The following is an 18,173-nucleotide window of genomic DNA, read 5'->3' on the forward strand; positions in this document are numbered from 1 at the left end:
ATATATATATATATATAAGCAGAGCGGTTTACATTGTATAGAAGCCAAGTCTAAACTTCTGAAATTACCAAGTATGAGAAAGACAACAACTATTTAGCACGGTTGTAAAAAGATAAGATGTAATAATAATAATTGTAAGAAAATAAGTTATTTTATATTTTTATATAATGTCTTTATCATGATAATATCTATTAGTTATATCCCATCAGGATAATGCATTAAATTAAATTAAAATTTGATTAAAATACAAATAACCCAAGCCATAAAATAAGAAATACTTAATTTCTTATTTTAATTATTACCTTGGTGTATGAGGTAGTCTTATATAACAGGAGTTAGGTTTCACAAACACGGGACACGAGATACGAAACGTACAGATATATGATAATAAATAAAAACATAAAATAAAAAAATACTTCTATTTTAATATAATTAGTTTAAGTTAAAACACATATAACCAAACTATAAATTAAAAAATATTTAATTTCTTATTTTAATGATTACCTTTATGTATGGAGTAGTTTTATATACCAGCTAGGTTGCACAGACACGAGACACGAGATACGGAAACGTACGGAATATGATAATAAATAAATAATTATTTATAATAAATGATAAATATAAAATAAAAAATACTTAATTTCTTATTTCAATATAATTAGTTAAATTTTCAAAATTATTATCACTGTTGAAATATCTATATCCACATATGTAATATATAAAAGTATGATAGCTTGCTTTATATGGAAGCCAAGTATAAGTAGCACACTTTACCACTTGATATTATTTTGGATTATAGAATGACGGATGTTTGAATTCATACAATTTAGCACAATTGTAAGAATTGTAAAAAAAATCAGTTATTTTATATTTTCAGATAATCCCTTTATCAAAATAATATCTATAAAAAAAATTTTCTTTAGCATTTAATATATTAATATAAATTTATTTCTACTTACAAAACAATTAATAAGTGATCCACACGCTTAAAAAAAATAAAAAACTTAATTTCTTATTTCAAAATAATTAGTTTAGTTCTCAAAATTATTATCATTATTGAAAAATATATTAATAGTGTGTATGCATTTTTTTATGTATGTCATACCATACATGACTTTTGCTATTGCATATCTTATAAAAAGTTTCACAAGATACTTAAGAATGCATATCTTAGCACCGCAACTTTTCAGCATATCTTAATAAGATACAATTTATCATTTTATTATATAATTTTACTATTTTTGAATAATGTCATAAAACACTATTTCATATGTTAATATTACCCTGCGCATCGTACGAATTATAAGGGAAAAAAAAACAATTATATTTTCAGATAATATCATATAGGAGGAAAAAAACTAAATTAATATTAATAAGCAAAAATTATTTTTTTTAGAAATAAGAAAGGAATATAAGGGAAAAGAATTCTAATAATTTTCTCTTTAAATTAGAAGGAAAATTAAAAAAAACTATTAAAATAACTTTGTAGAGGAAAATTAATTTTATTTTTCTTTTATATCCAAAAAAAATAAGTAACAAAAGTTTTTTCAAAAAAAAATTTAGTCCCTTTTTATTTTTTTTTCTCATTATTCATTAATAAAAAAAATATAAAAATAAATTAAAAAAAACACTTCATCACGCGATATGGGAACGTATACAATTTGACAATTTTTAAAAAAATATGACATTCACACACTTAGGACACATTACACCAAATAATTATAATATATTAATATTTTAAATAAATAAATAATCATTTATAATAAATCATAAATATAAAATCATAGATACTTAATTTCTTATTTCAATATAATTAGTTAAATTTTCAAAATTATTATCATTATTGAAAAATACATTAATAATATGTGTGCAGTTTTTTATGCAGGTTATACTAGGAGTGTCAAAATGGATCACGATACGCGAATATGGTTCGCCTAATACGTGAAATAAATGAGTTAAGGTTAAGGTTAAACGAGTCCGTATCATAAATGAGTCACCCATTTATGACACGAATATAAATATGTTGTGTCGTGGGTTGACACGCGGATCGGACTAGTAACCTGCTTATTTAAAAGTAAAGAGGTAATTTTAGTGTTAGATATAATACTCCAACTAAAACCTATTTATATTTTATTGTTGTATTACTTTTTTATTTTAATTATGAATCTTGAAGAGTTTATGCATTTTACGTGTGAAAATTTATTTTAAAATATAATTGCGGTAAAATATATTAAAAGTTAAAAATATTATAAGCAAGTTAAATGGGTCGTATATAGGTCAATACATCCATTTAACCTATTTATAATATTAAGCGGGTTACACGGGTTATATATGAGTCAACACGATCCACTTAATTTGTTTATGATATTAAACGGGTTAAATATGTCATGTTCGTATCAACCGTCTAATTTTCATGTTGTGTTTGTACCAAAGTTATAAAAAATTATTTTATCATTTAATATTGCTCGGTACATCGCGTGGATTCTAATACTAGTTTAACATAATAATAAAAGTATAAAAGAGTGAATACAAGGACGATTTCATTCTAAGAAAGAAACAAACACTAGGGATGAAATATTACATTTTAAAAAAAGCGAGGACAAAATAATTATTTTTGGTATAATGCGGGGATGTAATTATTATTATTATTATTATTATTATTTTTGAAGAGTAATATTCTGAGATCCGAAGGTTTCAGGATCTGTGATGTGTATTCCAGTTCTCTAATTAGTAACTACGCGTTAAGCTGCCTGTAAGGTGCTTTGATATTATGTGGTGGAAACTGTATTGTGCACATAATATCTGGTGGCAAAAATAAATAAAAAAAAAAAAGTTATTCATTTTTTACATCATACTATGTATTGTGCACATGGAGATGGGCCCTTCAAAAAGCCTAATGTTGGGCCTTCTAGTAGACAGTATCAGGATGTCTTGATTCTTCAACTTTTCACTATGAGTGGATTTATTTAAAAAACAATACAATAAATATTAGATGAATCATTATTTTTATTTTTGAGTAATTCGATGAATTAATTTAAGATATAATAAATACACATTACCGGTGACGTGTAGAGTGACATAAACCACCCGTCATCATTTCACCAGGGACAAAAAGAAAACGATGCCGTCTCATATCGAGACGAGAGATAAATCTCACCTCTCTTTATTATGTTTTTCGAGAAGCGACTAACGCCTTGGACAAGGCTCATGTGGGCCAATAACATTGCATGTGATTTCCACTCATCTCTTTACCGAATACGGACTTGGGCCGATGTTTAGCTAACCAATTAGTTGGTACAAAATGAGAAGCTGAAGAGTGAAGAAGGTATATTCCTTATTTAGAAAGCAAGCAAGAGAAAAAGAGAATATACCTTTTCTAGATGCCACTGTTAACGAGAAAGCAACCATAAAATGATTAGTTCCTTTCCAACTAAATAACATCTCCAATTACATAAAGTGTAAAGTAGTGCACGGATCTTACATGACAACTCTTCACGGAAATTAATAGCATTACTTGTTCATTGCTACATTGAACAATCAACTTTTAAGTCTTTATTTAGAATAGTTTTTCTTTTTGAAGAAAGAAAAATATATGAGAAAATGTACTTTTTTTTTTCCTTATTTGGAAAAAAACTGTTAAAGAAAATTACATTTCACTGTGATTTATATTTTTAAATCTGTCCAGTTTGAATAAAAAATAATGGATAGACATAGAAAGTTTACTAATTTTTAAACATTGTATAATAGAATCGCATTTATTACTTAAAAAATAAATGTGGACATGATAATAATATTTTTTTCTATAAATTTTGTCTTTTCCGAATAAAAGAAAGTAAAATTTTTTTTCCCTCGTCATAGTCAAATACCAAGGTGGAAATAACTATAAAAGGAAATTGATATTTTAATTCACTTATCTCCATTATTTTCCTTTCTCTTCTTCCAAATAACTACCTACAGGCCGTGGCTCATTTGGCGACGCAGGCTGGATCTGTGGAAAAAATTATCGGATTCGATCTCCACTAAACACAACGGTAAAAATGAACGAAAAGTTTTAATTGTAATTGAATCTCAAGCCGGATTTAGTCGGTTCCTGGTAGTAAAATCTGAAAATTGATGATATATATATATATATATATATATATATTCTAATCAAATAACCATTCAAAACAGTACATAGAGAAAATTATGCAAACGAAAATAGATTTATTGTGTTCGTAATAGAATCGGCAAGAGTATACAAGCATAAGCAATTTAAAGCAATAATATCTTTATTTAAAATAAATTCAGTATTTATTTATTTATAGTATTCCCTCCACACACACAAAAAAAACTTTCTCATTTTATTTATTTCAAATTGTAATTTTCCTTTTTTAATACTATATCTTTATTTAATTTGTATCGTTACCAATAGTTTCCCACTAAATTCTTTATTCGAAATAGCATCACTAAACATTACTGCACGGACACCACTTTCTTTTCCACGAGAATTGGAGGCTAACAGAAGAGCCGGTCGGCCGGTCGGTTCAAAGTCCATGATTGTCCCAAAATCAGGCACAGCCGCCAGCAACTCCACCGACCACCGTCTTTCCGCGAAACCAACAAAAAAAATAACTTGAGCTCAACTGCCAATTTTGTGGGTCCTCCTACTACCTTAGGACCCCATAGCACTTCTTCTACGGACTACTACGGTCATCACATAAAAAATAGTAAAAAACAAAAAAAACTGAAACCACCGGCCTACCACTAACTCCAGAACAAGTCAGCAACTCCCAATCCACTTTTCCTTCCTTTTCTCAGATGGAAAATGAGCCTTTTCTCGCCACCCAAACAGGGCCCCAGTCTCAGCTCCAACCCATTCTCGAAAACCATGATCTCTCCTTCACTCTCCCTCAGTCTCTCTCCACCGCACTTGTTTTCTCTGAAATTCAAGACCTCGCCCAAGACCAACCCACCTCAATTTCCAGAGCTCCAACTACTCACAAAAGGAAACCGGGTTCTTTGCAACGGTCAAAAACAGCTCCGGCCATGGTCGTGCTTCAAGACTTGAAACCACAAGCAACCCAAGATCCCAAGCCAAAATCTGAGTCCAGCTCCATTATCAGGCAAGCCATTTTCTTGCTATCTATGTACCTAATTCTTGGTGTGGTTATCTATTCTTATAACAGAGATAACTTCTCCGGCATAGAAACCCACCCGGTTGTTGATGCTCTCTATTTCTGTATAGTAACTATGTGTACTATTGGTTACGGTGATATAGCTCCTTTGACGCCACCGACGAAAGTCTTTGCTTGCGTGTTTGTATTGGTAGGTTTTGGGTTTATAGATATATTACTCAGCGGGCTTGTTAACTATGTTCTTGATTTGCAAGAGAGTATGATTTTAGCTGGGATTAAAATGGGGAAAGCCCATGAAGGATTTTCAGCTAGGGATTACATTGTTGATGTTGAAAAGGGGAGGATGAGGATAAGATTGAAGGTCGGATTGGCACTTGGTGTGGTGGTTTTATGTATTGGAGTTGGAACTTTGGTTCTCTACTTTCTTGAAGATCTAGGTTGGATTGATTCAATTTATTTGGCAGTTATGTCGGTTACGACAGTTGGGTATGGTGATAGGGCGTTTAAGACTTTGACTGGAAGGCTGTTCGCAGCCATTTGGCTTTTGGTTTCTACTCTGGCAGTGGCAAGGGCGTTTCTTTATTTGACAGAGGCTAGAATTGATAAGAGACATAGAAGGATAACCGAGTGGGTGTTGCACAGGGATATTACTGTTGAGGACTTGCTTGCTGCAGATCTTAATAACACTGGATTCATAAGGTGCGTTTTCTATATGGATTTCCTGTTCATTTTGTAGTTTCAATTTTCTGGAATTGTCTAGTTTTACCACTTGGTGAATTCTGTTCGATTTGTGATGCAACAATATATAGATGCAAATATCTGATTAGGTTCAACACCTGAAACTTCTTCTTGTACGTTTGAGGGACTTAGATTGGTTAGGTTTGGGCATTTAAGACCAACTGTTGTTGAAAATGCTCTTCTACTAAATTTGGAGATCTTAAAAGAAAGAGGTTCAGAGTTTGTATAAAAGAAAGGGTTCGAGTAATCTTTTTCTCTTGCTGAAATCGTTAGAACCTCTTGCAACTTGAACAAAATAAGGCATTGCAATTGAACAACCCATCAAACCATTTTAATATAAATTCCAGGAGATAGAATGGTTTCTATGTTTCTGATGTTTATGAATCCATTACTATTCAAGATGGGTGCGAATTTAGCCAGTATGGAATAAGTTCCTCGTTGACGTTTAACCTCACAATAATAGCCACAATTTCTATGCTTGATTTTCCTGAAATAACCTCTTCATGGTTAGATATATCCAAGTTTTTTAAGATAGGCTTCTTCACAAAAAGCCATAATCTAAATGTAATGTATAGAGGTCAAGGATGCTAATGGAGTTAAAGAAGAAGATCGTACAGTTGATGATATTTTTGATTTCTTGTCTAAACTTATTTGTTTTCTTCCCTTAATTTGTTATAATTGACACCTTCTGTTATTCGCTGCACAATGGCATTAAATCTGTAGAGCTTTACTTAGAGAAATTTGCTTCATGTTTATACCAAGCTAAGATTAAACTTCATTTCATTCTTGTTCTCTTAAACCTTTTTTGCAGCAAATCAGAATATGTAATCTACAAGCTCAAGGAGATGGGAAAGATTGGGGAGAAAGATATATTGCAAATATGTAACCAATTCAGCAAGCTTGACCCCAACAACTTGGGAAAGATAACCCTTCCTGATCTGTTGGAGAACTATTTATGACAATTAAAAAGATTAACTTCATCTGCATTCTTTTCAACAGAAGAAGTTGGAAATATTTCCTTATTCTGGGAGTAGGAATGTAGGATACAGGAAAGTAGGAAATTGTGAAGCTTAATGTAAAAAATTTGCAGGTAAATACACGCACTTTATTCTCCTAGCAAAAGATTATTAGTCACTGCAGGCCACTGCAAAAGGAACTGTACAATCACGGAAGAGTACCTGTTGGTGATAAATGAAATGCAATGATCACGGAAGAAAGAAGAAATGACAATGTATAGCAGATCAAAAGGGTATAAATCATGAGATTTGAAAAAATTGTATAGTGCAAATAAATAAAATTTTTGAATAAATATTTTCAGACCACATTTTCTTATGGATCGAGTGATGATGAGTTGGAATAAATTATTTTTGTTTTACGTAACTAAATGGTATAAATCATGATATTCAAGAAAAAAAATATACCACAAATTTATAATATAAATGAATAAACATTTGAATTAGAAACTTTTATACCACTTTATTCATGTATAGAGAGAACAGATTATGATAAATTCGAAAGAAATTATTTTTATTTCACATAATTCAATGATAAAAGTTATGAGAATCTAAAATAAATAATTTTTGTACCACGTAATTTATGGTATAAATCAATAGAAATTGGAATAAATAATTTTTGTACCGCGTTTTTTTGGAACAAATGATGATAAGTTGAAATAAATTATATTTATTCCACATAATTAATTCGTACAAGTATATACATAACCTTGATGTTTAGAACCAACAAACTATATCAGTCTCCGAATGTTTTTATTTTGGGCCAGCTCTGGGCCGATAACCCTAAACAGCAAAGCAGAAAAAGCGGAGCAGGAGTCAGTTTTTTTTTTTTTTTTTAAAAAAAAAAATCTGAAAAGGCAATTATTCACGTGACAATAAAATCGGAATTCTAAAAATTGATTGCTTTTTTATTTTTAATTTTTTTTAATAAGTAGAAAATATACGGGCCGCACATATTCCATCAACAACATCATTTATTACTCGCTCTTTTTTCGCCTGATCTAAAAAGTTAAAACTCCTCCGTTTTGGAAAAAAGCATATACGTCTTTCTCTTTCCCACTCCTGATCCCATTGAATGCGCTCTCTTTCTTGTCTCAGTCTCACAATCAACTTGCATGGATTGGATATTATTTCCTGGATTTTTTTTTGAACTTTGCTATTCTCTTTCTGGCATCCACGAGAAAGATTTGCCCACTTTTAACATGCTATGAGATTCATTTTTTCGTATTACACACTGGATAAAAACTCCTCATCACCTAAATTATTACCAATCTAGAAATATTTACGAAGTTGGAAAATTAATTTTTTAGGCAATCTTTGGTTTACTGTGGGAAAGAAAATGAAATTTATTAATGTTCACTTATTTTAAAAAATTAATTCTTTACATGTAGGGATTTATTTGTATATATTTCTTGTTGTTGTCAACATGCGCGCGCTCATAAAAAAAAATGTAGCTTTTAGTATAGTTATAGGAATAAATCATTTATCAAGAATAAAAAAAAAAATATGTCAACTTATTTTAAGATGCTAAAGTTAAATGAGTAATCATATATGTCTACTAAAACCAATTTAAGATATAATAATTGAAAAGGAAGATGAAGCGTTGAAGAATAAAATTGGCAAGAAACATACAAAGATACAATTTAAAATAATTATTATTATACATATAATTTTGGTTCTAGGTTGCAACTTGCAAGAATCTTTCTCTCCTCTTTAGCTACTCTTTATAGGTAACATTCAAATTTAATACAATCGAAATTATCAATCAAGTAGCAAGCTAAGATCTGGAAACAACAAGGCAAGTGTCAAATGTGGGCCACGTCTTTGTCTAAAGTCAGCACCTAATGTTAATAAAATAATCAAATATCAGGATATTGAGATCTCACACATGACATGCTTAATTATATTCCATGCTAAACGGATTAAGTGAAGTTGGTTGAATTGACAATGACGAACATACCCCACAACAACTTGCCTATCGCACTTTTTCACATGTAATTCTAAGATAAACAAAAGAGTTCAATCATCAACTAACACACTTCGAACTAGCATAATTCTTCTGGTGGAGGTGTTTGTTTGTTAATTAACAAACTTTATCTTTCGAGTTTGAGTTAGTTATTATTAATATTATTTAAAAATAAATAAAAAACATACCTGCATTAATCATGAGTTCATGATCAAATGCTTCTAATCTCATTCTAAACCATTCACTTATCGGCTACATGTCATTCAGTACAGAAGAAAGAAACTTCCTTTTTTTGGGGAATTTTTACTAATTAAAAGCGAAACCCACCTTATACTATTAATTCCAACTCTTCTTCTTTTATTGAAATCTGCTAGAATCAGCTACTTTTGTTTATAAAAGTAGAAATTAGTGAGAGCAATTTCAAATTGATTAAAAATGGGTTCGATTCCAAAATGGACCGTATCATATGCTGAAACTCATCTTTCTCTTGGTATCCTTTCTGTTCTCGTGTCGGCAAAGTAAATAAAAATACCAAAAAAAACAAACAAAAGACGTAAGGCTTTCAATCTCTTTTCCTCTTTCGTCAATTTAAAGAAATCGATAAACTAGAAAAAACATATTGATTTTTTTAGTTAAATTCCTTTGCTGCGAAAATGGATTTTAGGAGCCTCGAGCAAGGACACGTTTCCTAAGGTAAATCACCCCTAATGACACGTTTGTGTTGCTTCACTATTTCATTTCCCTATCCACAGATGGGTGTGAAAGTGAAACCAATAGTATCTTTCCATCAGCATTTTTTTTTTTTTGTTAAATTATTACTATTGATAATTTTTTTCATAAAACTTTAAGTTATTTATTTTTAAAAAATTCACCTGATTCAGCAGAAGTTAATTTCAACATAATTTAAATTTTATAAATGATTCATCAAAACTTACGTGAAATTCATATACAAACAGAGGGTAAAACTTTAATTTTCTGTACTGATTTGACTACTTAACTAAACAACTGGCATCAGATGCATTTCTTTGAAAAGAAAATTATCATTTGCTTATGCACTCACAATAAGCAAATTCCATTATATGTCAATAATAGTATCATAATTCCTAATTTGTCCTTAATTTTTTTTTTTTTTTTTTTGGTCTGTCTTTTTGACTAAAAACTGCACTGGTAACCAACCAACCATATCGTGGTCCATCAAAACGTACCTAATATACTAAGCAGATGGTAGCTTTTAGTAGAAGTCAAACAACCCAACAAAACTCCTTTTCAAAAATTCAGAATACCAATTTTCTTTGAAAAACCAGAAACCAAAAATATTACTCCCATTTTCTAATCTAACCTGTAATTATTTAATTAATTAATAAAACAGAGGGGAAATTGCTTTTGGAAGTGGGAAACAGAGAATAATATTATCTGTTCACATTTATTTATGGAAATTTTTTTTTTATTTAAAAATGGCAAACACATTCTATCGCTATAGTGAGTTTTCTAATAAAGACTGGAAAAAAAAGAAGGTAAACAATAATTAATATATACGTCTCTTTTGTTAAAAATAGTAAATATATATTATCAACAGTTGGTTGATTGAGTAAAGGAGAATTTTATATCTGACATATTGAAAAATAATTATATTTTAAAATTTTTTTTATTTAGAACCAAATAATAATGAAATATAGTTTTCAACTTCCAGAAAAATGCTTCTTTTCAGTTGGTTTAGAGCTCTATTAACGCGTTGGCATTCCAATAGCAAAAGGAAATTTAAACTCTGTGTAATCGGTCATCATCTAATTAAGTAACATGTAACATTAGAAAAAGGAAAAAAAAGAAAAAAGAAAATTATGGGAAAGGGACAACATCAGCTGTTAACTGGAACCCACCTCCAGACCGGAATCTAGCCTCTTTCTATATAAATAAATCTGTTTCTCAGCTCTGTTTCTGAAGCAGAGCACCGATGGGAGTGGCTATGGAAACCCATTGGCATGCGATGCTTTTATTGTTAAATGTGATTCTTTTAACTGTTTCTAATGTAGAAGGGCACAAGTATAGCTCAGCTGTGGGAGACCCAGGAATGAGAAGAGATGGATTAAGAGTAGCCTTTGAAGCTTGGAATTTCTGCAATGAAGTTGGCCAAGAAGCTCCTGGCATGGGAAGCCCAAGAGCTGCTGATTGCTTTGATCTCTCAGGTCAGCACAAACGCCATAGAAGAAAACAGACACATTTTGAAAGTGGGTTCTTTTTTTTTTTTATTCTCCATCTATTAACTTTAATGTTCTCAAATCTTTGTTGTTTGTTGAAATGGGTTGTTTCCATTTATTTTTCATGAAAATGCTGTTGTGAAAAACTAAAAAGACTAATTTTTTTTCTAATTATGTGGCACTTTTACTGTTTGAATTTACATTTTGGATATTGGTTTGCTATGCTCAACCTTCTTTGACATTTTATCTGTTATCCGTTATTTCTGTCATAATGGAGCAGGTTCTACAATAAAACACAAGGTAACAGAAGCTGATAATAAACTTGGAGTAGGCAAACCGTTTCCTGGTTTGCCCCCAGAGGCTAACAGCAATGCAGACCTTTATGCAGCACAGAAAGAGCTTTATCTGGGTTCTTTATGTCAAGTTGAAGATACCCCAAATCCATGGCAATTTTGGATGGTTATGCTTAAAAATGGAAATTATGACACAAGATCTGGTTTGTGTCCTCAAAATGGGAAAAAGGTGCCTCCGTTTACCCCAGGAAGGTTTCCTTGCTTTGGAGATGGGTGTATGAATCAACCCATTTTGTATCATCAACCAACTGAGCTCATGCATGATGGTACCTTGACAGGAAGTTTCAATGGGACTTATGATTTGGGTTCTGATAGTGCTAATGGACTCAGTGGAATCTCTTTTTATCAAGTTGTTTGGGAGAAAAAAATTGGTGTTGGAAGTTGGGTTTTTAGTCATAAACTCAAAACCTCAAAGAAGTATCCGTGGCTGATGCTTTACCTTAGAGCTGATGCAACTAAAGGATTTTCTGGAGGGTATCATTATGACACAAGAGGCATGCTCAAGATTGTAAGTAGCGGAAAATTGATCTCTTTATCTTCTTCTTTTTCCCCTCTATATTAATTTTAAAGTCATTTCAATCATCTTCACATAGTAAGGTAGATGGAGACTTGTTTCCTTGCTTGTTGTGAAAATTAAAATTCTGTAACACAGCAAAATAGCTTACCAATAAGAAAGCCGAATAGTCAAATCACATTCCCAAAAACTTTAATTAAACTGTTTTCATTTTTTAGTATAACTTAGAAGCTGGGTCACGGAATTAATAACTGTTTAATTTGTAATTGTCGTATTCTTGCCTTTCGTTTCTTGGATTATTGTTTGACATTTACTATTATTGACTTCATAGCTGCACATGGTCAAACATACAATTAATTCTTAATTTTATTGTAACTGAACTTTTTTGAACTTGTACCAAGTTTACAGTATAGAATTTGAGACAGATTTAGGATTCTAAAGATCTTTTGTCATAAGCTTTGTTTTTGGGGATACTTTAGCCCTTCTGACACTAGCAATTTGGAATCTGAATTTTCTTGTTCAATTATTTTCAAACTCTTACCAACTATCTAAACACGGTAAAGGTTTAAATTGTACATAGGACAAGTAAATAATAGTTATCTTCCCCCAATATTAATCAAACCGACTTCATTTACTGTGAAAATCAGAGGTTGTGCCAAGCAGTAATGGTTCTATCTGCACTGCTTTTCCTTTTCTTGATGTTTATATCTGGAACTTTTGTGACTTCATATCTACAAATGGTTGGACATATAGTTAAAGCTTAGTTTGTATTGAAATTTGTTACTGGGTGTATACTCTGAACACAGATTGGTGAATGTCAGAAGACCCTACCATGTTTCTTAATAGGACATATTAGCCTGTTCGACAGGGTCTGCAACTGCATACTTGTCCACATTTCTCAATGTGTAGCAAAAAAGAACTGCATATTTATACGGCTAACCATTTTCTATGACTTAAATTGAACAAGCACTGTTGGAAAATAGAAACTTAGGATTTGTTTCAGCATATATATTTTGTGTGGATAATGTTAATGCACCTAAAATCAAATTTGTGTTGTCATCAGTTAGCAATTTTGCATTATGTGGTAGCACTAAAAGCTATAGCTGATGTATGCATGACTATGTTGAATCCTGTTATTTTTTTCTGATTAGGCAAATTTAAGGCAATCCGTTCTGTTTCTATGTTCCTTATCCTACTCATAAAAGTGGTTACTTTCCAGCTTCCAGAGTCCCCCAATTTCAAGGTTAAAATGACATTGGATGTCAAACAAGGGGGAGGACCAAAGAGTCAGTTCTATTTGATAGATATCGGTAGCTGTTGGAAGAACAATGGCGATCCTTGTGACGGAGATGTGCTTACTGATGTAACTAGGTACAGTGAGATGATCATTAATCCTGCCACTGCTGCTTGGTGCAGTCATGATCATCCAGAGAATTGCCCACCATACCACATTACTCCAAACAACACAAAAATTTACAGGAATGATACAGCCAACTTCCCGTATGGTGCGTATCACTACTATTGTGCTCCAGGGAATGCAAAATTTTTGGAGAAACCTGTCAGCACTTGTGATCCTTATAGCAATCCTCAGGCACAAGAGCTACTTCAGTTGCTGCCTCATCCAATATGGGCCGAATATGGCTATCCAACAAAACAAGGTGATGGTTGGGTAGGCGATGCAAGAACTTGGGAGCTTGATGTGGGTGGACTTTCTAGTAGATTGTACTTCTATCAGGTTAGTGAATTAACTGACCAATCATCTTGAAGAAGATATATTGCAGGTACACGTAATGGGTTGTTGATTGTTGACGTTGTTCTTGATTTGCAGGATCCAGGTACCCCTCCTGCTAGAAGAATTTGGACATCCATTGATATGGGTACTGAAATTTTTGTTAGCGACCAAGAAGAAATGGCAGAATGGAACCTAAGTGACTTCGACGTCATCCTTACATAGCTCAGGATTCAATCTTTCAAACTTGTCCTTTCTTTTCTTTTTCTGCAACAAATTTGTTTTGAAAATCTCAAAGGGGGGTATGATATAAAAGAGTCGCCAAACAAGTCCGCAAGGACTGGTGACTTGATCTAGGAAGACATAGTTGTTGTAATACAATTCTGTTTCTCAATTATGAAATGAAAATTTCAGTTGTCGTACGGGAAATCTGTTTTATTCTTTGGCGTTCTGTTTCCTCTTGTTGAAGCAAAAAGTTGCCCGCTAACTTTGATTAGAAAACTAACGAATGATAGTTAAAAACACGAAAGTCAAATTAAATCGATTTTTATGGGACAGAAGGAATAATTTGTAATCTATCACCCCACTGTTTATCACATCTATCCTCTTTCTACATACATAAAGCCGTTTCTCAGCTATGTTTCTGAAAACAGAGTAGCGATGGAAGAGGCCATGGAAACCCATTGGCATGCGATTATTTTCTTGTTATATGTGATTCTTTTTACTATTTCATAATAAGAACAACAGTATAGCTCAGCTGTGGGAGACCCAGGAATGAGAAGGGATGGATTGCGAGTAGCCTTTTAAGCTTGGAATTTATGCAATGAAGTTGGCCATGAAGCTCCTGGCATGGGAAGCCCAAGAGCAGCTGATTGCTTTGATCTCTCAGGTCAGCACAAACGCCATAGAAGAAAACAAACACCGTTAGAAAGTGGGTATTTTGTTATTTTCCATCTATTAACTTTATAGAAAGTCTTCGTTTTATTCTTTGACGTTCTGGGTCCTCGTGTGGAAGCAAAAGTTTACATCGATAAGAAAAACTGTCAAAATGGCAAACGATTGTCGTTTTGGAAGAAAAAAAATTAATGGAATAGAGGGATCATTTGGTTGGTCGTACTCATGTGGTAAAGCATCTAAGTTGAACCAAATTAAAAACCAAAGAGTTAAAGAAAAAGGAATTGAGGATCAGAGAAAAGCATGGAAATACTATGCACTGTGCTTTTTTCCTCAGCTCAGCAGCTTTCATTTGACTATAGCAACCAAATTGCATATGCGCCAATTGGACGGCTGCTATAATTAGAAATTTATGATCAATTAACCTTCTGTCAAAATCTTATTTTCCTCGTTCAAACAACAAAATATAATAGAAAGAAACCAAGGGTTGAAAAACGAAAACTATATGGGCAATTTCTTTATTAAAAGTTTAAATAAATAATTAATTATTTACAAGTAAGTTATAAATATAAATAAAAAATTTAACATCATTAATTAAACTTTTAACTATCTTTGTTAAATATCATAACCCAAAATCTCTTACTTCTTTAAAGATAAATCCATAATTTAAGAATTTTAGCATTTTTAAAAGAGTAAAGTAGTAAATCATAATATATAAATTTTCTTTTATTTTTTATTTGTCTTTTAAATTTAAATAATTATCAAATAGATATTTAAGATAGTAATTTAAAATTCTTAACTATAAATTTATCTTTAAAAGTATTTAACAACTGTGTTTAAAGTGTTTTAAAGTGTATAAAATTAATAAAATTAAAAAAAATAATATGACATATTTTTCAAAATATCATACACAGTGTCTAAAAATTTCTAAGAGGTGTTACTGTTCAACAAATACATTGAAGCTGTTAAGTTGTCTATTCAGCATATGCTACACATTTTACCTCCTCCTCCTCCTTCTTCTTCTTCTTCTTTTTTTTTTTTTTTTTTAGTACTTTTTGGATTGCAAAATCATTTCTATAAAAACGAATGTAGTAATACTTATAAAATTGAAATTAAGTAGAGAAAGAAAAAAGACAACATAAAAAGAGAAATCTATTTATAGTTTTGAAATCTAATTTAATTTTTATATTATGAGCGGCTTGCATTTTCCCTTTTTTTTTGTCAAATTAAATATTAATTACATTCTTGCTTCTAATTGAAAAAAAAAAAAAAAAGTGTCAAAGGAAAAGGAAGAATCCACCTTTGTCAAAAAGCCCATCCATATTGCATACGTATAGACGTCGGCCCCAAGATGGATAGGAACGCTGAAGGCCCATGAAAAGGAACATCTAAATGGGTCCCAGTGGAATGCCCAGAAAACCACAGTCAAACAAAACGAAGTCGTTTGTGATCCCCGACGTTACTTCAAAATTACCAGAAGCCCCAAGAATTTGACTTTTTCTTTTTTCTTTTTTTTTTTTTTTATTTTTTTTCACTTGGCACCATTAACAATTTATTTTTTCCTATTCGTTCTTGCTCGTTGAAAATCTGAAACCCCCGATACGGAAAATCTAGGGTTTCTTCTGCAATGCTGTGAAAGCGAGGGCTTCCTGTGGCCAGGAGTCTGGGTATGTTCCTCTCTTTTAATTTCTCTCTCTTTCTTTTTTACTTTTGACAAAGTTTTCTCCTTTGGTGCATTGTTTTCTCGTTTTAGTTCTAGGTGTTTTCACTAAGAAAAAGGTACGATCTTTATGTGCTATATATATATATATATATATATATATATATATATATATATATATCAGTTGAAAATTTTTGAAATGAAAGCTCTTTTATTTGAACATAGCATACTTAAGTTGCTTATAATTTGAAATGTGAACGATCCTGATGAATAATTCTCTCAACTGATTGAAGATTTATAATTCTGAACTTTGCTTGAGCCCCCATTAATATTATCATAGGTAACACAGGATCGTATGGAGATAATCGTTTTGAAAATTTTATCTACTAAATCCTGCATTTTATTGATAGCTATAAGCCTATAACTTGTTTGTTTTGGAGGCGAATGTACATTCCATTTGATTTAATGACTGATAGATTTTGCTCGGACAGGTTATTTTATCTTATTGAATTCCATATATCATCACTCATTTCCTATCCATGCCAATGGGGAAGCTTATTGTCGTATGTCAGTCACGTGGAAAGTTCAACACAGCTAGCGATGGTTCCTTATCATACACTGGTGGAGAGGCTCACGCTATTAGTGTAAGCCGTGAAAGTAAATTCGATGAATTGAAATCAGAGATGGCAGAAATGTGGAATTATGATCCCAATTCGCTGACCATCAAATACTTCCTACCCAATAACAAGCAGACTCTCATCACTATATCCAGTGACAAAGACATACAACGCATGATTGATTTCCATGAAGAGTCCAAAACTGTAGATGTTTATGTCTTGACAAATGAGATCTTGGCAAGTGAGGCCTCAGCTATGCCTTGCAGTAGGTAGTATATTTATCTTCTTTGAATACATTGTTTCGGTTTGTTGAGTGGATCACCTACCTTGTGATTTTAGTGTGCCTAAGATTCACTCTGGTGGCAACAGTTTCCAAGCTTTGAGATTCTATTGTAAGAATGAAGATGGCCATGTGTATACATGTCAAAATTCATATGGCACTCAGCCTTATATTGTAAGAATGAAAATGGCCACGTGTATCCATGTCAAAATTCATATGGTACTCAGCCTTGCATATTACTAAACCTCTCATGCATGCTTGTTCTTGCAGGTCCAGTGGTAATACTATGGTTGAACCTGTCACCCCCCTCAATGTTACTCCCGTTGCTTCTATTGGTGGGGATATGGACCAGCCCAATCCTGTGGCTATTGAAATCAAGGATGCTGGGCATCATAAACTTTTTAAATCATGGGCCAATTGCATAACTGGTCTGCACCAGCAATTTAACAATGTTCAGGAATTACGTGATGCCTTGCGTAGGTATTCAATTGCTCATGGATTCAAATGCAAGTTTAAGCACAACGACGCTACCCGTGTAAGTGCCAAGTGTAAAGCTGAAGGTTGCCCCTGGAGAATTCATGCATCGAAGTTGTCTACCACTCCATTATTCCGAATTAAAAAGTTGAATGAAATACATACATGTGGAGCTGGTACTGGTAGGCTTAATCGTCCTCAAGCCTCAAGGAAATTGGTTGCAACTATTGTCAAGGAAAAGTTAAAGGATTCACCAAATTTCAGACCTAAGGAAATCGCCAATCAAATTCGTCAGGAATTTGGAATTGAATTGAGGTATTCACAGGCATGGCGTGGGATGGAGACTGCTAGAGAGGAGCTTCAGGGTTCATACAAAGAGGCATACAATCAGCTACCTTGGTTATGTGAGAAGATAGTGGAAACAAATCCTGGTAGTGTTGCTACTCTCATCACAAGGGAGGACCAAAGTTTCCATCGGTTGTTTGTTGCCTTGCATGCCTCGATATATGGTTTTCAGAATGGCTGTCGCCCCTTACTTTTTCTCGATTCTGTGACACTGAAATCAAAATATCAGTCGGAACTGTTGACTGCAACAGCATTGGATGGGAATGATGGCATTTTTCCTG

At 32.3% G+C, this 18,173-nt stretch overlaps 3 protein-coding genes across 4 annotated transcripts; all 3 read left to right on the plus strand.

Annotated features, from left to right (window-relative positions):
* Positions 1–4,330: 4,330 nt before the first annotated feature.
* On the plus strand, positions 4,331–7,184 carry KCO5 (Ca2+ activated outward rectifying K+ channel 5). The gene is made up of 2 exons (XM_012227603.4): positions 4,331–5,813; positions 6,664–7,184. The coding sequence occupies exons 1-2, from the start codon at positions 4,798–4,800 to the stop codon at positions 6,809–6,811; spliced, it is 1,164 nt and encodes a 387-aa protein (XP_012082993.1). The 5' UTR covers positions 4,331–4,797; the 3' UTR covers positions 6,812–7,184.
* Positions 7,185–10,732: 3,548 nt separating this feature from the next.
* LOC105642694 (calcium/calcium/calmodulin-dependent Serine/Threonine-kinase) lies at positions 10,733–14,044 on the plus strand. 2 transcript variants are annotated; one of them, XM_012227602.4, is made up of 4 exons: positions 10,733–11,014; positions 11,307–11,887; positions 13,113–13,628; positions 13,722–14,044. In XM_012227602.4, the coding sequence occupies exons 1-4, from the start codon at positions 10,783–10,785 to the stop codon at positions 13,845–13,847; spliced, it is 1,455 nt and encodes a 484-aa protein (XP_012082992.1). In that variant the 5' UTR covers positions 10,733–10,782; the 3' UTR covers positions 13,848–14,044. The 2 variants fall into 2 exon arrangements, with proteins under 2 accessions (XP_012082992.1, XP_012082991.1); XM_012227601.4 differs by having other exon boundaries at positions 10,735–11,056.
* Positions 14,045–16,031: 1,987 nt separating this feature from the next.
* LOC105642692 (uncharacterized) lies at positions 16,032–18,173 on the plus strand (the record flags this gene model as incomplete). Its single annotated transcript, XM_012227599.4, is given in 3 exon segments — positions 16,032–16,183; positions 16,668–17,062; positions 17,344–18,173. Coding segments are annotated over 2 exon segments (1,177 nt in total), but the record flags the coding sequence as incomplete, so codon positions are not given.

The sequence above is a fragment of the Jatropha curcas genome, chromosome 5, assembly GCF_041381405.1.
Source record: "Jatropha curcas cultivar XTBG-Jc1 chromosome 5, XTBG_Jcur_1.0, whole genome shotgun sequence".
In the NCBI taxonomy this organism is placed as follows: Eukaryota; Viridiplantae; Streptophyta; class Magnoliopsida; order Malpighiales; family Euphorbiaceae; genus Jatropha; species Jatropha curcas.

What these genes read in the sequence shown, in the direction of transcription:
- KCO5 (XM_012227603.4), top strand. Translation starts at nt 4,798, where the DNA reads ATGGAAAATGAGCCTTTTCTCGCCACCCAAACAGGGCCCCAGTCTCAG. An exon ending in AATAACACTGGATTCATAAG is followed by an intron (nt 5,814 to 6,663) that starts GTGCGTTTTCTA and finishes CCTTTTTTGCAG; the next exon opens with CAAATCAGAATATGTAATCT.
- LOC105642694 (XM_012227601.4), top strand. Translation starts at nt 10,783, where the DNA reads ATGGGAGTGGCTATGGAAACCCATTGGCATGCGATGCTTTTATTGTTA. An exon ending in AAAACAGACACATTTTGAAA is followed by an intron (nt 11,057 to 11,306) that starts GTGGGTTCTTTT and finishes ATAATGGAGCAG; the next exon opens with GTTCTACAATAAAACACAAG. An exon ending in CAAGAGGCATGCTCAAGATT is followed by an intron (nt 11,888 to 13,112) that starts GTAAGTAGCGGA and finishes GTTACTTTCCAG; the next exon opens with CTTCCAGAGTCCCCCAATTT.